Genomic DNA, 21,992 nt, shown 5'->3' on the forward strand with positions numbered 1-21,992 from the left:
TAATGGTAGTAAAATGCACTTTCGAAATGTATAAACGTTTGCCTAACCAAAGGTGTGTGCATTGGTAGTAAGATTTGGTGAGCCCACAAATTATACTGCACGCGTAAATAACATAAGACATAAAGATTTTCTTTTCTTTTTAAAATCGTGCTTTATTGAGGAAATGTATTGCATTGTTATTAAAGCACCTACAGCATTGGTTTAATTAAATTGACGTCTTTCTATTGAATTAATACGTGATGCAAGCAAAATAATAAAAAAATAAACTAGAGAATGCACTGCAACCTGGACGATGCATATTCATGAACTGCAGGATACCTGAAATTTCACTTTTTAGCGCTTCTGCTTTACAATACAGAATTATGCCTAAAAACGGTATTGAAGCAAAGACCTACTTAAAAATGATCTGAAAGGACTCATCCCTATTATTAGCAGCAGCAGTAGTAGTGTTAGCATAACCTTTGTGCATGTCAACTTAAATTCCTGCACATGAAATACTTTGCAAATCTCCTCATTCGCTTTCAAAAAGGTTTTAAGCAGTTACCTTGGTGTGTGCCCTGCTTGTTCATGCGTTTCCAGTCTATCTGTAATTTAAATTACTACTGGGAGCAGGATTGCTGAGAGAGGAGTTTTATTAGACTCCTTTGCCCAGATGTTTGGGCCTGAGATGCCGCAGTCTTACTTGTGTGCACTAGACATTTTCCAGCAGTGAGGCTTCAATTTAAACCTAATCAAATATCTGTTTTTATTGTCGAGAGCCTGGTCGTGCGTGGACAAGGTGAGTTTATTCCCAAGATGAGAGCTTTAGGGGCGAAATAAAGACGATTAGGCGAAGCGTCGTAAAAGTACCTTTAATTTTAGACATTAACGAGCACGCTGAATCAGATACGCTTAAAAGATAACATGTAACGTTTCAGGCTATTTCGTTGAGCCTGTTTGGACACAAAGTAAACCCGTTTTTAAGCAAATGTTTGGAGCTTAAGAAAGGAACTGTGCTCTTATTTATTTTTAACATCCAAAGCTGTCGTAGTCTTTCTGGTTTTCCCGACAGAAGCTCTTTCGGCCCCTGCAGGTGGCTTGGAAATAGTTTTACACTCAGCCAGCCATAAATCCGCTATGATAGGAGTACTTTTCCCAAAGACGATGTGCATATCCAGCCGGAGCCAGTGTGTTATTTTGTATTTCTCAAAGCAGTTTCATTTAATGAGTTCCCTGGAGTGAAAGGCAACTTGGCAGCATGTCTTGTTGTTATTGCAGCTGAGCTGGGCTGTCCGGGCCGGGCCCCGGTGTTCGCGGTGGCATCTCCGGGATACCGGCGCAAATCGAGCCCGGAGTCTCGCCCGGCTGCTCGGGAGACGAGCTCTGCAGGTAAACCGCGGCGGACACCGGCTTCAAGGAAACACCTTTCGCGTAACAACACACAGCTGCACAGGTAAAGCCTTACAGCTCGTTGCCGTGTCAAAAAATAACATTTTGGGGGAGTGTACTCCAAGTCGGGTTAAAAATAAAAAAAAACCGGCATTGCGAATCATACAAGTAGTCATCTGTATGAGCCCGTGTTATAGCATAACTTTTATATCCTGCCGTCTTTCTCCTAATGATCTCCCTTAAAACGCGCCGTTTGGAAAATGTATCTAAATGGGAAAGCCACACACAAACGAAATGCGAGAGAGCAGGGACCTCCACCGAGGATCAAGTTTGGATTTGAACTAAACCAGCTCAAATAAAATGTCTGCATTCTGCTTTCTTTTAACCCGTCGTTTTGGGATATGTGGGCTAAAGCAACGCAGGTATTTAATTCAGTAGCCTTAGAAAGATCACCCACACTATACAGATTCGTTTCTGGGAGACCTGGCGCTGTTCGTGGGTTTGTGTTAGTCAGGTTGCTTACCCCATTTCAATCCGTCTTGCATGATTGGCTCTAGTTATTAGTAGTGTAGTGCATTCATAGTAAACGACCACAACATGTAGTTTTTGCTTTTCTCCCTGAGAGAATACGCATGCACAAATGTACCAAAATAAAGTTATTCGGGTAAAGGGTTGTGCGCGGTGCTTTAAACCATCAAAGCTGTTCAGCCGCCGCCACCTCAATATTAAACACCCGACTGGGCATCCCCCCTGTCGGCTGTCGTTGGGCTGATTGTGAAATGAAAATAATTAAATAAAACATGCAAGCCTCGATTGGTACGAAATCAATAACCTACATCGACTGGCTGTGTGTGCTGCTTTGCCTTGGATTTGCTATATTGACTGAAGTGTCATCATTTAGGCCTATTAGATTTGTTCTGATAATCTATAGGCTACTGCATAATTTATATACGCCCCCCCTTCTGCACAAATGTCCGTGTTACATGCGACCACAAAATCACTTATTTTTCCACTTCATCCACCCTACACAATGTATGGGACAATTGATTATTGATCTAGTTGGTGAATATTACAACTTTAAAATGTAGCCTGTTTGAATTCAGCTGAAGGGAACAAGTGTCCCAACCTAGCTATATAAAGTTGCAAAACATTCTCATTAACATATTGTCCGAATTATGAAGGGAAACATATTTTGGAATTGGTAAATAATTGATAGACCTATTGCACAATACATTTTAAAATGTGTTTAATGTCCTAAGTTGTTTCATGAAAGGAGCTTTTGGATAGAATGATCTGGACAGGGGTTAATGATGCTCATAGTAAAGGCAAATATCTGGAGACTCTACTGTTGGGAGAAAACGACACCAACACTAACGTCAAGCGAAGGCATGAAAAAATGCAAACTTTAAATAATTTTAATGATTGCTAAATTACTGTATTATCCATCTCTTACCCCTCCTAAAGAGCGTCATCAAATTATATTACACTAAGCTGAAATGTGAGACACAGTGTAAAACATTTCCTATGTTTGATTAATAACAGGAGTGTTTAGACCCTTTTATGAAATCAGTTTATTTGATTTCTGCAAGTACTGAGTGATGGGGACTTAAAGCTGCTTTCTCCTTGCAGAGTTACATAATTCCAGACAATGTTGCTGTTGTCTTTTGATATTACAGATGCAATTTTAAAGAAACCACCTGACAAATGGAGAATTTGATTTGTCTAGGTCTGCACAGGATATCTGGCCTTATGAAATTGTTTTGCAGTTAACCAATAATTATATGAACAAAATATTTTCCCATGTATGCGTCCTTCATTTTTATAAACATGTTTTTTTTATGAAACTAAAACACATTTTAGTCAAATGGTAATAGCTATTTTAAGGCAAACGTATATTGCAACGGATAATGTATCCCTCCCTATATATATATATATACTATTTTATATTGGATATTTCCTTCTATAATAGTGTTGTAAATGTAGCCTAAAGGGAAATGTGTATGTAGCAGATTAAATCTAAAAAGCATCTGTGATTATTTTTAAAGGGCAAATTCAGCATATAATTTAATATTTACATGTAGTGTTTAAAGTATTGGTAATGTAAGATGGATAGAAAAACCAAACAATATGTTAAGGAGTTAAGTTTTAATAGGCTTTAAATTGTCTGTAACTACTGTTCAGTTTTACCATAATTAAAAATCATCTGAACTTCTACCTAAACATTATTTGTACCAACATGAATAACTTTAAATCCTTAATTAGTCATGATAGATTGAATTACTGTCTGTGATTTTTCTGTCAGATTTATACAAGTAGCATATTGAAATGCAACGCCTTAGTGGTTTATGATGACCTTGAGATGGCTGCATACATCTCTGAGAGAGTGCGCCACACACTTCTTGCTGTTACCGTAGATTGCCGCAGGCAGGTACAGATGGGTTCTTACTTAACATGTTAACATATGTGTTGTAAATCAAAGGTTTTATAAAATGTTTTTTTTTTTTTTTTTTTTAATAAACGTTATGAATTGTAGCAGAAAATGGTGATCAATGCAGTTGTATATACAATGCTTGTAGTTATTATTACTGGTGTATTCTTACAGCCAACTCTTATTATGTGGATTTTCCTTATTTCCTTTTACAGTAAAAAGGATAACAACATATTGTGTGGTCCTTCATATTTTCATCATCTGTTAGTTTTTGACTACCAATAAAAGTCTGCATTACATTTACGTGTATGTAATCCTAGCCTATATCTTCTCAAAGTTGGAAAAGTACTCTTAACCTTCCATCATTTATCATTGCTGTTTTCCATTCCATTCATTTACTTTTCTTCCAAGAACCTCACAGATTGCAAACGAGTAATAATCAGTTATGTGTGTTTTAAATGATTTTAAAATAAATATCTGATACACAGCGATTTAGCGTGATCATTTTATGTTTTTGACATAATTATTACTGCATTTTAGGACAGAATGCATTCATATGTCCACCCTCAATTCTTTGTATTGCTACCAGAGCAATGGATGTGGAATTGGTGGGAAAGGAATGACATACTGTTGATACATCCGTCCCCACTGAATCCCTCTGTACATTAACCTATTTGTATGTGAGGCCCTAACCATAGCACCGCTTCTGTGATCTTCTAAATGAACAGTACAAAGGTATTTATGGGCACACCCTCAGGGCATGTGCCACGGCAAATCAGTTGCATATCCAAAGCCATTATTATCATCCTGACGGGCTGCTGGGGACCATGCTCCTCTACTGAAAGGTTAGGAACACATTTTTCATTCATATCCATGGAGCAGAGCAGTCCCCTCTTCTTAAATCTCACTGGTAAATCCTATACATAATTCATGTTTTTTTTTTTTTTTAAACATCTGAATATTGCATTTTGTTTGTCATAAAATTAGCTATTGTCATATGCACATTTTAGTTGGTTTCTCTGTAAAGTAATGTTATAAGTGTGTATAATAGATCTATAGCCCCTCTAACAGGCCATTGATCTTATCACTAGATGGTAGGACTGGAGGGTGTTACATTTTTATAGTCCTATTTAGAATTCAAAAACTGGACTTTTATTATCTTATAGACGAAGCTGCAGTATATTAACGGTAATTAATTCCTGGCTTAATCATTAGCCTTATTTTTAGTTCATACTGTATAAATCTTTCTTGGTCATTTCCCTCCAATTTCCCTTTGTTCTTGATCATACTTGCTAAGTCTAAATTTTGCACATTGCATTCTGTATTATAGGAATTAGTAACCAAAGGCTTATTTTTGTAGTGGGGTTTTCAACCTCTCAGAATACGTGCCTTAAGAGCATATCTCATACCTTCTGTATTTAAAGCCCAGGGAAGACAACACATCTGAGTTCCTCCCAGCCCATCCTCTTAGCATTTCATCTGCATGCCAAAAGTATGATAATTAAAATGACATTATGAATTTGACGGGTGACGCGAGTAATCTGCATTTTGTTCTTGAGCCACACAATCGTTTTTCCTTTTTGACTTCAGTAACACGCAAGACAAGCTGCTCAGAATATAAATGTGTGCTAACAAATCATTGAAACATTGAAATAATCATTCTGTGCACATTTTTTCCATCATTACTTCAGGTTTAACTGTAAAATGTTGAGAATCTGTGTGATGTAATGAGAGCTTGATCGCGATAGGCGGCCACAATTTTAAACCAAAAGAGGACATCCTATAAATCATATTCATCATTAGCTTTATTAAATTGTAAGGCAACATATATAAGCATTCCCAAGCTACAATATAAACGTACATGAATAACTGATGTTGAATTAACAAATGAACACACATTGCCTGTAAGAGAACAACAGTACATAAACAAATGCAACAGAAAATGGCAACATTTTTGCTTTGATACACAGCAAGTGTTGGTGAAAATGCTTACACGTGGTACCAGGTCTGCATTAGCATATATTATGGAAGGATAATTATTCTCCTTAGAAAATTGATTAAAAAGCAGTATATGGATTAACCTTGAACCACACAGACTAAAGCCAACGAGCTGGTCAATGAGCATCATTAATAAAATGCAAGTGAAGGATTCAGTGAGTGTCTATTCCTCACTGTCACTCTGGTCCGATTTAATTTACTCCTTATTAGGCCACCAGTCATCTGAAATTTACTCTGTGAAGGTTTTCATGTTTTTTTTGTTTTTTTTTCTCCCACTTTTCAGCCTGTAATTCACACAGTACATGTAAGCTTGCTCCGTTGATGCACAGTTTATTTGTATCATTTTCTTTACAAATGAGTTCACACCTGTAGTTTCTGTCTTAATATTCAATATATTTGACCAGATTTTTCCAGTTTACAAAACAAATATTTAAAAAAAAGCTATAGGTATCAACAAGCAATTTATCTGCATCTGTAAGATATAATGTCCTCCATATCAATTCTCATTAATTATATAAAAGGACAATATTGAGATTTACGTATTTATATAATTTCTCGTTTTATGAAAATCAAGGGCATACACTTCTGTCTGTGTTTATTTAAATATCAGTTTAATTCCATTATGGTTTAGCTTTGGCAGACTGGCATACCCTTTCTGTTCTCTAAAATCCATATTCAGGCTCATCCTTGGAATGTAACTTAACTTCGCTACCTCTCCACAGGATAACTGGTTGGCATGCTTTTTTCTTTACTGTTATTCCTTTTTCTTTGTATTGCTTACTCCTGCATTCTTTTCATCACAGTTATTTTCCACCACTGTATGCACCACAGCTAAGCCTAGAAATTTTGTCATAACCCACCCCCCAGTGTGAGCCATGTATGATTAAGGTATACAATTGGAATTCAAAACAAGTCTGCCGCACATAATCCATCAGTTCAGGCTTAAACATTTATTTAAAGAAAGTCTGAATTGCTTGTGGGCTGCAGTGCATGGAAATATTAATAAAACACAGCAATTTCCTTCATTTATCTGTAGAAATAGACAGCCAAATAGCAGAGACGCTTAGAGGGTGATGGGAAGGATGGCCATCAGGCCCCTTGCATGAAACTTTAACTTGCTCTTTATTTATTAACTCCACTTTAACTCCAGTGCTTAAAATCAGGTTGCAGCAAAGCTTAATTTCCCACCTCCCTAAATTGTTTTATTTTCGAGAAAAGAAGCCTGCATACTGTGCTGGGAGATAGTATTTGATTAAATTTAAAATGTAAAGCAGACATGATATCGGTAAAGGTGCTGTTTTTAACTTTGAGCTTTTGAAAATGTGGCCTGTTTAAGAAAAAAAAAAAAAAAAGGAAACTGGCTGCACACTTTCTTCTTGCCTGATTTGTAAAATATATATATGTATAAAACGTCTCTGACCCTTGTACCCTCTTTAGAGTGTATAAACCATCGCACACCTTGACCCACATAGAGACACATGATCTGTTTACAGATTTGCAAGGTAATATTTGTGGTCTAGACAAATCAACAATGGCTGAGTGATGGGAGGAGTGTGACAGGTTATTTTATGTGCTCAGGTACTGTCCATAATCCATCCCTTCCAATTGTCCTTTTATGAAAGAGGTGATGATGATTTATGTTATTACAAGTTCACAGAGAGGGTCCGCTAAAACAGTGCTGTCACAGTATCCTGGACATTAAGTCATGGTATGACATTGTGTGACGTATTGTATAATGCAGAAAGATTTCAGTGAGACTTTGGACCATGCAGTTTTGTATTTTTGATTTTCGTATTACCTTTAGTGTTGTGTCTTACCAGTGACCTTCCTGAAACCAGTAGCCTACCCACTTCTTATTTGGGTTATCTCTTCTTGGGAGATTCATAATAAATAGCCTACATACAAACACAAATAAATAAAGATTTAATGCAAACTCTCAGTTAAAGCAACATGTATGCTTAACTGTAGTGAGGTAGTTTATTTGTAATTGTTCATTCTTTTCTTCCAGGAAAGAGAAGGAATTTCAGGAAAAGATATCCCTTCAGTGAGGAATACTGCAAACACACGGAATGACATTTTCAACTATGGCAGTTCCCAAAAGCAACACAGAAGGTATTGTACATACATGGAAAAAATCCAATCCAATAAAAAAAAAGAAGAAAAATCAATGTGTCCTCTTTTGCTTCTGTAATTTGTTTTCGCAGCCTGTGTTCACTTGGCTGCAATAATGCATACATTTCTGTCAGGGAACTAGCCACTGCAGGGGGCTCACACAAAGGTATACGGACACACCAGTTTGCTTAGACGTCTCATTGTATCAGCCTTGGGGGGCCAGTTCCCATCAGGATTTCTACAATGACATCCTATGGAGAAAGAGAAAGAAAGGGAAAAAAAAGACTCTTGACAAGATGCCTAGTGACAGTGTTTTTTAGGAGCGTCAGGATAAATAACGACCTCAGGGCTCAAGACTGTCCTGAAGTCAAAGGCCGGCAGTCCCCCCACCAGCCTAGGGATACTAACCCTTCATTAATTTATATCTGTACTGCTAAAAGTATCAATTCCCCCCATATGACTGCAGCTTTATAATAAAACTCTTTCTTAAGGAGGTCTACTCTGTTGTTCTTTTGAACATAATCTAAACTTGTATTATTATTATTATATAATTCCCTGTATGCAATTATATATATATATATATATATATATATATATATATATTATAATTATTATTATTAATAATAATGTAGTCAGAAAGCATAAAAGGCTTTTTTCACAATCTTCATGTCATTACATTACCCCCCCTTTGTTGAAACTCTAGAGACATTTCCATTTTCCAGACACTGAAATTGCAAATTAGATTTTCCTGATGTGAAGTTTTTTTGTGCTCAGGAATCGGTTGTTTGGCTCCAGTGTCATTTCTTAAACAATATTAAAATGTGGTATCCATTGACAAGATGTTTAGAATGCCCTGAGTATCTATAGTGCCTTTTGTTGAAAACTGAGCATTCCTTTCCTTTGTGGCAAATCCTGGTAAAGGATCTGGTGATTTTATTGTTTTTTCTTGTGTGTGAATTTTTTTGTATGCAATCGATTAAATCAGAATAAAATAAATAATTTACAGGGGGTAGGTAAGCAAGAATAATTAGTCTTTTAACTTATTTTTAAAATGGTTGTGATACTTTAGCATGAGGTGACTGTGGCTTCATTGTTGATTTACTGTGTTGATTGCTTTAAACCCATGTTTTTGTTTCCTTCCCTTGATTATTTAGGAATTGGCCATTGCCAGACAGATTTGATTCCATCAACACAATTAATAGTGATTTTTGTCAGAAAATTGCAAATTGAGCCTTTTGTTTTGTAATGATATAATTATAGAGGAGCTTATTAGAGCTCACCAGACTATTCTATGAAAAGAACAAAAGGGAAGATAGTGGCTTGTAGATTGCAGAGCAGAGAAAAATTCCCCTTCCAATTAATTAATAAACAAGAATATACATGTATATATGAGTGTAATAAAATATGGTTATGGGAACATACAAGGGAGCATACACTGTATTTTTTTTAAGGAGGATAGGATGCTACTAAATCAAAGTTTCCATTTCAATCTATTGATAGAAAAGACTATGTGCTGCTATATTCTGTCTAGTATATAATCCTTTATTGCTGCTGCGTAGCCTGTTTAGGGATTTCACTGCCACAGTGGAATGAGAGAATGCATATTTTTGGTATGCTTGGGTTACTTTACATGTTCTGGGTTGAAAGCATCTCCTTGTATGTTCCCTACCCTCAGGTGCAATGGGAAAGGCCGTGTATGAAACTGAAATCAATGCGTTCTGTTTAATGTCAGGTGCAAAACATTGCAGGACTGAGCCTTTTTCCCTCTCTCATTGAAGATGTAAATGGAAAGGACTTTTGTGGTGATTGCCGTTGTACAGCACACCTCCTAAATGGACCGGCAACTTGTAAAATACAAAAGCTCAAATGTTCTGTAATAGCCTTCTCCGTGCAAAGAGCTAGTCTTGTTAAATCCTCATTCGAAGCCTAGAAAGCTTGTATATTTTTATTTTGCCTTTTGAGTGATGCACAATTCAAATACTGGGGATCCTGCTTGGTTTCAGTATCTGCATCTACACTATCCTGAGACAATATTTTATTCCTTTACAAAACAATGGCAGAACAATGTAAAATGTTTACATAAAGTGTAGTGTAATAATCTTAAATGATTAATTTAAATCTCTTGAATTGTTTTATTGTTTTGTGTAATAATTTGCAGACACACTTTTTTTTTTCTTATTATATTTGAAGAGGCTTCTAAATTTTCAGAAAATATAATTGATCCCCCCCATGTCTTTAGAAAATGACTGTAATGAAAATGTGAAGAGCTGAGAGCTGCAGTTTAGGGGTGAGCTAGGTCTTTTTATATTGCTTGAAATTAATTTTATTTTATTAATGTATGGTCATAACTATGTAGAGTGTTCTATAAAGGTGAACCAGTGCCATCCCTAACATGATGGGTTTATATTTACTCGTGTTCAGATAGTGTATAAGTAAAGTATCCGTGAGTTTTCTGTTCCATTCCCTCATTTCAGCAAATTTAAAAATGTTAAAGTATAACCTTCATCACAATCACTGTACTTGCAATTCCTCAAAGGAGAGCTCTTCTGTGTTTAAGGATTTGACATTTGAACACTTACTGAGAGCGGAAAAGACAACATCCCAGCAGCAGCTCCGGTTATAATGACGTTCAGTGGTACTGTGACCGTATGGCTACGTGTTCACTGGGACACTTTGAGACGGGATGAGATTTTAAAGTAGCCTTCAAACAGAAATACATTAACATTTAAATCAGGCATTATTTACAATGTTGCCAAATTGAGTCCCATTGCACTGCAATAAATACATAAAATAAAGGCTCATTACACAGTCGTATTCGTCGTCTTTATTTGTTTGCCAATATTATTACAATAGTGGCTGTTTATCTCCCATTAATTAATTAATTATAATTACAAACGCTAAATATAATATGCATAATTATGTTTGATCTGTCCACTGAAGGCGTAATGGATGGAGCTCTGCTCTATATTTTGGATTTGTTTGTACATAATCCATAACTGACATGTTCGTTGGATATTTTTTATTATTCATACTGTTCCCCCAAAATTAATCAGATATTTAATTTGCCATATCTCTGGCCTTCTTACATAGGGAAAAGGGAAATCTTTTTCTTTTTTTTGGCTTGTCTGAATACCTACTGTTTCACATGTCTGTCAACAATAGAGCAAATATATATTATGTCTGTCAGACATCCAGCTGTTCTGATTTATTTCCCTGAACTCACACATAGCAGTTGAATGCGTTTCAGTTCTTTAATCACACAATTGTAATGCGCTTCCCACCATCTCATGCTTTCGAAAAGGAATTGTCATCTAATTACTGGTCAGTCATTGCCATCTCATACATCCCACCTTGTTTCACAACTTTTAAACAGATTAAGAAATAAATTGGTAATTGTAGCTAATAATGGGAAGCAGATGGTGCACTTTTATGTATTTATTTTCCTAAATGAAGATCTGTGTTGGCTAACATATATAAAAAAAAAAAAGCAGAATTATTTTCTTCTAATCGAAAGCAATCATCAGATTATCCACACATTAGGTTCGGGTTCAACTGATGTGGCGATGTAATTAAATAAAAACGGTATTTCACTGTTGGCAAGTGCTTTGCGTTTTTCTTTTTTATGTGGAGGAGAAAAGTCACAGATACTTTAATTATACACTTATAATAACACTTCAATACATGTAAATCAATGGTGTTAAAAACTGTGCTAGTTCTTCATACAGTATTTGTTTTAGAATAGAATTGTATTTGAAATTGGGACCCATATTCAATTTTCTACCCACTGTGGAATCCATGATTTTACAGTCCTTCCAAGTTAAACTGTCCATTGAACATTAGCCAACAATCAGTTGCAGTAGGCACTCCTGCACAGACATGAGTTCCTTTTTGTAAGAAAGCAGTTTGCTTGCTTCCCAAGTGTTCCCACAGTGGTTTGAAGTAAAGAGTCAACAAAGGATTATATAGATATTTGAGTTATAGTACATCAGGAAATTGTCTGATTATGTGTATAAATGCTGTAAGCTGACACTGACAATACAACCAATTCAAAGGGCAAAACCCTCTACAGAAAGTACCTTTCCTGGAACAGCACTAGAGTTCTGTGAAGGTTGTGCAGAATTTAAGTTGGGACTTAATTATTTTAACCCATCAGAGCAGCCTAGGCTAGACGTAATTCAGTTTGGAAGATCTGAAGGAAAATGGGTTGTCTCCCAATTCACCTTCAGTTTGGGTTAAAATAAGCCAAATCTCTGAGTCTTGTTTTTGGGGGCAAAGTTTACTTTGCCATCGTCTTATTTAACTACCAATAAAAATAAATCTTGATTAAACTAATGATGAACATATGCTTGTGGGCATTTCCTTTATGGAGATATTTAAGATTATATGTATGTGTGTGTATATATGTATATATATTTGCTGTGTATTTAACAAGTGGGATAGACCTAATGCTTTTCACATTTCATCTTTTTTGTTTAAATTCAGAGGTTAAACCCCACTTTAAAAGCGTTCTGGAAAATAATATTTAGTTTCATGTTTTTTTTTTCCTATTGAAATTGTCATATTTCAAACCGTATTTTTCTAGCTATTTGATTGCTGTAAATAATGTGAACTAAAATATGCAACAATAAACTAAACATGGAATAGAAAGAAACAACATGAAGAAAAATGGGGCCATGTACAATGGGCTTTAGAACTCAGATTGGTTTTTGAGATGTTCTAAACTGTTTCCAGTTTAGTTTGGATTAGCACACGCTGCCATTTAGGATTGAACTTGTAGCTGATATCAGGTCTATACTTGGGCTTATTTGGTGATGGATTTGTGAGATTTAATATAAAACCTAAATTTTTCCCCTTTGATTAGATTTTTTCATCATCAATTTGAGATTTCCTAAGAATTTAAATATTTAATTACTAGCATTAATTGTTAAAATTGTTAAAATGCTTTAGAATAAGTTAGAATAAACACATTTTGAATGGCATTTTCTGCAACACTGGTGTTGGAAATGGATCATGTTAAAGAAATTAAAATTAATGACTCGTCAATGAAATAATCACCTCCTCACCAAAACACGTGTGGGTGTACATTTAATTGGAATACAATGTTTCTACAATTATCATCCCAATAGTTTTTTGTTTTGTTTTCCCTTGACAGGAAATCACACACAATTAATTCAATGTAATTACCAAGATTATTATTATGTATTATTATTAAACAAATAAAGACATGGGTCCTGCTACTCTTGATAACCCCGAATCAGTGCTTGTTGTCATGTGTTGTGGAGGTGCCTGGGCCTGATCTCCCCTCTCGTGTGTTGCAGTGTTATGCTGTGCCCACACCTGCGCGTGACGTTGGAATGAGACTCAGACGGAGGGATCTTCAAGGTTCTGCTGTTCCGTGGATTTCCAACATTCTAGGAGTGCAGAGTGTCAGGCTGCGCCTCAGGCTGGATCGTCGTGACAGCAAGGGTAGAGGCTGTTGGCAGCTGGTCGACTTGGGCAGTGGGAGCGAACGGAGCTGCCGCAAACTCAGAGATAGGATACTGCCGGCTTCATCACAGAGTAAGACCGCTGGAATCGCACCGCCCTTCCTCTTCTGTGTCTTGTTGTTTTCTATCCCTGGAATTGGTGAACAAAAAGTACTTTTCACTGTGTACTTTGGAAGATGCAGTGACTCCATAAGCATGTCATTTGGGTTTCTGTGACAGTTAAAGTATGTTACTAACTAGTGCAGAAATCAGTAGCGAGGAACCGCTTTTGTCATAGGTCTTCTAGATTGACTTTACAGTAGTGAGCACTAAAGGCTGTGGTAAATAAACCCTTAGGGATATTGGGAACTGAATAACCCCCATCACCTTTTTATGCACTTACTTTCTATATGAATGTGGTATAAAACCATTAATTTTCTTGTAAAATAAGTTGGCATGAAATATTACTCTGCCTTAGGAGAACAATTCCAATCAGATGGAACAATGAACTGCAGGAAAAAGTGGGCTTCTTCACTCATACCATCCAGCACTGAATCACGAAAACTGAACAAAACTTAAGATCTATTTCAATGTGCTTTATATATGTGGCACGGGGAAAGCGTGCATCTATTTGTATATGTCTGTTCATTTAGTTTCTCTTTGGTGGGTTTTGTATTCTGGATGAAATCTGAGATAGTGAGAATAGAGAAGAAACAGGCTGCAATTTAAGAAAAGCAGACTTCATCTGAGTGATGACTCTTTCAGTTATACTGTATGTTTGCTGATGGCTTGCACACATTAAACAAACATCTAATCATTGGCAAATGTGAAGAAACGGAATACGGGTTTTGCATTTGGATGAATTAGAGCTGATTCTGCAAAACGGTATAGTTTCAGAGCCCTAGAAACATATGCTGTTGTTTGGTGGATGTCTGTGAAGGTTTGCCCAGCAAAAATTGAGCAAAAAGGTCTCTTTATTCTCTTGAGTGTAAAAGAGTATTACAAGACAAACAATGCTCAAGTTAATACATACCTTGATTATCTAATTCAGCAGGGTTTGTTTAGGATTTCATGAGCCATGGATTTAAGGCTGGGATCCAGTTTATCTTTTAGGTGTCTCAATAATACATTGAAGCTGCTCTGTGTAGTACAGGAGAGGAACTGGTTTTTACTTTTTCATTCAAGCTCAGCTACTGAAAAGTGCATCCTAATTTGGTAATATATCAGGTTATTGTTTAAATCAGCACACATAAGAGAGAATAGTGTATTTGATGTTAATTTACAAATGTAGAATTTCAGCTCATTTAGGCACCTGGATTTTAAACTATAAGCGATATAACCATTTTTGTCCTTGTCAAATTAAACATGTGTCTTGCTTACATATTGTGAGTGTCTTGGCACATTCAAATGGATTTTCTGTCAATATAAATCTGCTTATTAACCAATTCTATGCATCAGTTTCCACTATAGTATTTTTATGTATTCCTGACATGTTTAAAGGTGTTTTAACATGAGCTAATAAGAACATGGACAATATTTGGACAGTTTTATATGCTGAAAAAACTGAACAGCTGAAGTGTCTGGCACTCTCACCAGTGGTACCGTGTAGTTAAGTGTTCAGCTAAAAACCTTTCCCGTTAGCCCCCTATGCAACATCTAATTTGACTAAACTAATGTTTGAATGTGAGTGTCCAATCTAAATAGTCTTGGAAAAGAACTAGTCGGTGATTTTTAACATTCTCCAGCTTCAGGTCTCATCTTCAAGACGTATTTCACTGTTCTGATTAAATAATTATTGTTGTTGTTTGTAGTGTGTAGCCTGAAGGTATATCCTACAGTGAGCTAGAAAACAACTGGAAATGATGTACATATAAATATAATGGTAATATGTGCCTGCTGTACTGTGTTTATGCACTCGTAAATGAATCCAATTAAACAGCTCAGATCTACTTGCAGCAACCATTGATCATCTCCACCTTATACCTCGATTGATTGCACGTTACAAATGTTGCAGATCTTTTTAAATATTTATGTGAAAGTGTAAAGAAAACAATGGTTTTGACAATGGTAATTTACACCTTGTCTGTATGTTACCAAAAATATTCACACAAACATTGACCTATATTTCAGTTATATAAATAAATGTGCCTGAAATAAATTTAAATCTAAATAAGTCTATTTTGAAATCTATATCAGCATTTCGTGTATGTTCGAAATGAATTTCAATATTTTCTCCCTTCTATGGCAGCAGCAGTCATTACACCCTAAAAAATCCATGATGTTCAGAAATATTGCATCTGTCGACATAATACTTGACATAATACTGAATGTTTGTATAAGTCCCAATAATCTATAAACCTTGACAATATTACAGAAATGCAACCACAGATAGTATTCAGAGTTTATTAATCAATGCATAAAATTACCATCCAGCTTAAAACAGTATGAAGAAGGGGAATTGTTTGCCCTAAATTTATTGCCAACATTTTTTAGCAATATGCAATAACTGCTGCACATAAGTTATCCAGTTACAGTTATCCAGTGTAATAGTTCATTGCAGTCTTATGTTGTCAGTTCAGCCTGACACATCTTCCAGAGCACATTTTTGCTGATTGCACTTTTTTGCTCTCCTGTCAAGATCATTCCATAACATTTCACTAGGGTTAAGTTAGGGATAATGGCACGATCCGCAAAAACTTTGTGACATAACTAGGTTGAATTAAAGTGAAAAACCCATTACCTGCAAGTATAATACAAGGGATGTATATAATGTTTGAAGAATATGTCCTATTTATGCATTGACAAAATACCCTTAACCTTCACTGCTAATACATATTCTTATACATTAAGTTGTCTAGAATAATTAATAGTTTATGCTGGTTCTTTCTTTCCCAGTGGCGCCGTAATTCTGTTTTTCACTGCAGGTGTTTACAATTGAAGCTGAAGGTGTTTACACCCTTCATTTGAAACCATGTTATTCTTTGAATTAATTACTTTAATAAATTTATTGTCCATTAAACTATACTTAATTATCTTTTCAGGGTTCGTTGAACATTAATTCTGCCTAGAGAAAGTGGTACGATTCCAGTTGATTGAACTGAGTTCAGTCGGCAGTGTGTCAACCTTTGACTGACACTGCATTGACTTGTATATGAGCTTTCATTAATTTTGTATTTTAATATATGCTTTAAAAAATCATATATATAATTCTGGAGACTTTACATTCAGTGGGCACAGCCCTTTCTATTGATTCCAGCAAAAACAAAGTAATAATCCATAATAAAAGAAAAGCAGTTTTTACTGTATTAGGGAAGCTGTAATTTCCCTAATGTTGGAAGCCCTCAGACAAGGTTAGTTGTATAACACAGAAATATTTAACAGTGTCTACGTCATTGAACACGAACAGGAGTATATCAAGCACACATTGAACCCCCTTCTACCAAAATAAGACATTCGAGGTGAGCAGTGTTCATTTATTTTAAAACAGGACAATTGTTTATTTCCAGAGTGACAAGTCTGTTTGAGAGTCATCAAAATCATGCATTTGGAGAGCTTGATATGAATCTGCTGTGAAAACACAAAAGCACCTGATTGATGAAGGCTTTGTATTTCACTAATTTATTAGCACATTTAGAACAAATGTAAATCATAGGTGAAGCTTAAAGGTGAATCTTAGACCTATGATATTCATTAATCTTGATGTTGATTCCTTCCTCCTAAGTTTTTTGTTTGTTAAATAGTTCTGTATAAATTATGCCAAAGTTGCTCATATCTGTTCATTCATCCAGAGTCTGATTTGGTGTCACTAATGGTCTTACCTTATTAAACTTCAGAAAATCAGATGTGAAAGGCACTAGACGGAATAATGAAATCTTCAATTACTGAAATAAAGGAAATGAAGGTTTCTATGATATGTGTTATGTGGGTTTACTTATTCGCTACACATGCTCATGTGGTACTGTGCTAGTATCAGATTCCCTGTCTGTTGCCATGGTGACACTGCTGCTGTTGTAAATATCCACTCATTGTTGCTAGGAATGTTACATAGATAAGAGTATTTTATTCCTACTGCTCCCAGCAGCAGCTTAAAGACTTAAAGAATAATCCCATTGTGATTCCTGCGGAGTGTGGATTGACTGGCCAGTCTTTGATTTACCTTTAGAAAACTCTTGTAAGATCATCCAAGATTTAACACAAATCTTAGTATCTTAATATCTTCAGGACACAGAATGAATTTACTTATGACAGGTGTTTTAACCTCTGTCTTCATCAGTGCAGCTGTATCTTCACTGTGAATGGAGACCTTAAACTTGAGTGCTGTCATGGCAACACCAAAAAAATAAGCTGTTAATTTCAGAATTTTATAAAACCTTCACAAATTTAAATAGACAAATAAACAAATGTTTTCCATCAATATTCTATGCTGTCCCTGCAGAGAAACAGAAATAACTGAATGATAAAATCTTTTGATGAGCCAAACAATTCTGTAGTAGATGCAATGCATTGAAATGAAATACTTTGTTGTGGTGGGGTTCTATATAGAGTTATAGAAATATCAAAAATACCTTGTTTTCATTGACAGCCAGTATGTACTAGAGTTAGCCTGGATTCTCCCAGATGGCAAACTTGGTTTAAAAAAAGTGTTGTTTCTGTGATTTCCCAAGTTACTCAAGCTTTGCTTGCAGAATTATTTTATTTATAGATACAGCAAGAAATACAGCTAATGAAAGCACAGCACTCATTCAGAAGGTATGGGCCTACCATATGTGATATTAACAGATATAATCAGATATCTTTTAACAAAACTAATTAGTGGGAAACTGTTACATTTGCAGGAATGCACAATGTCTGTTTGTCTCACATATATATTATGAATAACCCTTTTTTAACATATAAATAATATTTGTTTAACATTTTTATCCCTTTATTATCATGTAGTGTATATGGCATAAGAGTAAGGTGTCAAATCAAAATGTAGTCTCATTCCATCGAAGTAAAATAATTGCAAAAGTTAAATGATCAAGTTTATTATAAGCAGAAAACATGTCTGTGATCAGTTGACTATTTAAATAAAAAGCTTTAGTCTGCCTCCTGTTCTTTTTAGGTTTTGTCCTTGTTTCTGGTTTTCTCTCACAAACTGAAGATTATTCATTGAATAAGCCATGGTGCAGGACTTGTTTGTTTATGTAACTTGAGCAGCTTAGCTATTTTTCAGTGAAATGTAACTCAAAGCACACAATGCAAAGCAGCTGGACAGATTTATTGTACAAATGTGTTATTTACACTCGGTTACTATGATAAAAATGAATCAGGCTGGGGTGAGCTCTGTAATGAGACACTTGTATGCTGCCAAATCAAGTTTTTGAAAAACATGGGAACACTACATTTGTGTAGCAGGTAGTATGGCAGGAGATTTAACAGGGAACACTGAAATTAATTGTAATATTTTTCCCATTTCCAGTTTAAATGACTTTGTATTCAAAAATATTACAGATGTAAGGACACCTGTTTATTCTGCTTGAACTAGAGAATCAGTGGTTTCAGTTAATGGTGTTCCTTAATGCTGTGCCTTGTATGTTGTGTTAATGCCAACAAAATATGGTCCTACATGGCCTGAACGTATTATATATAAAAAGCATTCTATGGAGTCATAGGTCCACACTCTCCACTGGAAAGTCTTTCAATTCCATGGTATTGCTACCTCTAAACCTTTTGCTTTTACTCAATTATTTTACAAACCAAAAATATGTTTTAGTGTGCTAGCACTTACAAACTTACTACCATGATTTGCAGCTCCTTTATCAATACTACCATCATTCCTAGTTTACATGTATAATGTTCAAGTAAATCTACAATCTAGTGTTCATACTGCTTTCATAGAAATCAGACGGTGTGGATCCAGGTCATGTTGGAGAAGCCCATGAATCACCACAGCCTGTTCAGATGAGGAATAGATTACTTTGGTCTGCTTCTGCTCCTGTGTTGTAAAGGAAGTAACACAGCTCTTCATAGATGATTTTGTTTCATCCATGTGTCAGACGCACTGTGCAGCATCCAGCAGTGGCTCCTGTCGATAGCTTTTAAGGAGTTCTTAAAACGGAAATCTGAGCCCCCTCAGCCCTGGCAGCGTGCAACCTGACTTCCCCTCCACTATAGGCTCTGGCGTCTCTGCAGTATTGAATTGCCATCCATCAGAGCGTTGTCTTGCACTGCTCTGTTATGTTACTGGTTGTCTCATCTGCACTGAAAAGCCCGTAATGGGCGTGACTGCAGGGGCCTGCAGTTTAACATGTGTCTACTTATTTCAAAGGTAATGAGATTACTGTTGGATGTGTTTCATCCTCCCAGCAGATTTGAAATAAATACATACATAAATAATGACATTCCCACGAAACGCATACACGTTGCAGTAGACTCGAACACACACTAATGTATATTAAAACTACTAAAATATGGGTGTTATGCCTCTGTTCAATTGGCTTATTTTTTTGGTTTGGTTAAGAGACATTAATTTGGCTTGACAGAACCAACACTGGAGATCCAAATGCAGCTGAATGACCTAAGTATCATGAGTACACTCAGACTGCAAACCCAGAGCATTGCGATCAGATTCAGCACTATCACACAGCAAGCTGGAGCATGTGCAGTGGACTTCATGCTAAGCAGATACAAAGGGTGCACAGGAACAAGGCACTAGTAAGCACTTTTAATAACTCTGACTTGCACGTGGTCCTAATGATGGGCCTGCTGAGTCCTAATATATATCCATGGATGTGTCGGAAACTTTTAATATGCCTAAAATGGAGCTTGAGTACTCCCCCATGGAGACCCCATAGAAGGGTGGCTTTGAAAATGTCTTGACCTTGTGGCTGAAGAAATGCCCAACCAGTTGTATCTAATCAAAGAGAACCTTAACATAACAGACTGGACCTGCAACCAAGAAACAGATGTATCCAACTGTCCAGGTCATTTTCTCATATGATGATTATCTGGCCCTGTGACCAAAAAAAGAGTTTTGTTTGAGCAGCTCTCTGCAGCCAGCTCAAGTTGAACCCCCTGTATTGTCAAGGGCACAAAACCATGGCTGTGATCAGTGTTAAGAACTCTACTCTTACTGTTGCCGATGTTCCCTTTTTACAGTACGGACGAAAGAGCGAATATCTTTATCAAATACCACAGCCACTGTAACAAAATGTATATGTATATGGTATTGTGGGGAATAATCATTTGTTGTAAATTAACCTACAAGGTATGGAGACGGTGATGTATGGAATCTCTAGTAGGAATGCATAAAAGAACAGGGAGAGATTGCCAGGTTGCATTCTCCTTCTTTCTGAATGCATTTCAAGGTTATAGAGAATTAAATAGTCAGAATGAAAATAGCAACCTGAATTGAATAGAAATCCCAGTTCTCTTTTGGTTTGCTGGGATCCTCCTTTTTTAGTTGTTGTTGTGGTACATGTAAATAGTGTTTTTACTTTGGAAGCTTAAAGAGCACTTTGGTTTATATTGAGTTGAAAATGTGTCATGGATGAGGTTGACTCCAAGGCAGTATATATGGACAAAACTTGATTATACTGTGTTTTCCATTATTTGTCATATGGCAGCTTGAATGTAAGCAATGCAAATACAGTGTTTACTGGTAAGAATCTAATATTACAGCTTTAAGAGTAACTTTTATACTACCAAAATTCTGAATAAAAGTGTTTTATTATGTATAAGCTCCCCCTCCGACAAGGGATGCTTGAGGCAGGACTTCTTATGAGAAGATCCCAGGAAATATGATGGGGTTTGCAAATGTGGCAATTGGTTGTGGACCACAGGCGTATAAATATAACATTATAAACTGGGGTAAAAGGCAGCAAGCAAAAGTAATTCATTCACCTTATTACTTCTCTACAGTGGACTTTGATGTTCCTTGTGTGGTGTACGAAGCAGATGGGAGCAGTAAAAAAGTGTTTTCCTATCTGACACTTCGGTGGAAAAGCAAGACTGTGTAAACATGTTTATAATCATTTTGATCTCTTAAACTGGGAGCAAAGAAAGGGCGAAACAACAGTAACTAAAACTAAAATTGTACGATGAGCTTGGGAATGCAGTTAACATTGGGAAAATGAAATGAACAATTAAGCTTTAGGTTAACATCTGTTAGACGTGTGATCACAAAATCAATAATGGGATGAAGTGGACTGTATCAATCCAACACCAGTATTGGTAGGGATAGTCCAGATTGATTTTCTTAAATAAGATGTACAAAGCTTATTTGCAGACTTGCCTTACATTTCCTTCTTTGATACTGTGCATTTTAATTTGTACAAGCCATTGAAAAATAAAAAATATTAAAAGGTTATTATTGGCTTTTGATTCCTGTGTTTTCAATTTGTACAAGAAAAATGTACAAGACTAGAATAATTTGATGGGAGCAATATCAGATCTGGGTATGAAGTCATCATTCCAGCCTTGGGAAGAAGCCATTCTGAGTACACAGAGGTTACATTGATATATAGCTGTGTGCTCCATTGCTGAAGGCTAATTTGATTGATGTATTCAAAATTTTGAAAGGCCTTAACAAGGTCAATTTCAACACTTGGGAAAAGAACAATACATGGAAAACATGGTAA

General features: G+C 36.0%; 1 protein-coding gene across 2 annotated transcripts in view; it reads left to right on the top strand.

Annotated features, from left to right (window-relative positions):
* The first annotated feature begins 439 nt into the window (after positions 1-439).
* scml4 (Scm polycomb group protein like 4) overlaps positions 440-21,992 on the top strand; it is a 56,169-nt gene continuing 34,616 nt past the window's right edge. Inside the window, exons 1-4 of one of the 2 annotated variants that reach the window (XM_066701446.1) lie at positions 440-778; positions 1,258-1,432; positions 7,803-7,906; positions 13,225-13,465. In XM_066701446.1, the coding sequence (XP_066557543.1) occupies positions 13,261-13,465 (205 nt within the window). In that variant the 5' untranslated portion in view covers positions 440-778; positions 1,258-1,432; positions 7,803-7,906; positions 13,225-13,260. Of the gene's footprint in view, positions 779-977; positions 1,433-7,802; positions 7,907-13,224; positions 13,466-21,992 lie in introns of those variants that run through there. The other variant, XM_066701455.1, reaches the window with a different exon arrangement.

This window comes from Amia ocellicauda, chromosome 1 (genome assembly GCF_036373705.1).
Source record: "Amia ocellicauda isolate fAmiCal2 chromosome 1, fAmiCal2.hap1, whole genome shotgun sequence".
Classification (NCBI taxonomy): Eukaryota; Metazoa; Chordata; class Actinopteri; order Amiiformes; family Amiidae; genus Amia; species Amia ocellicauda.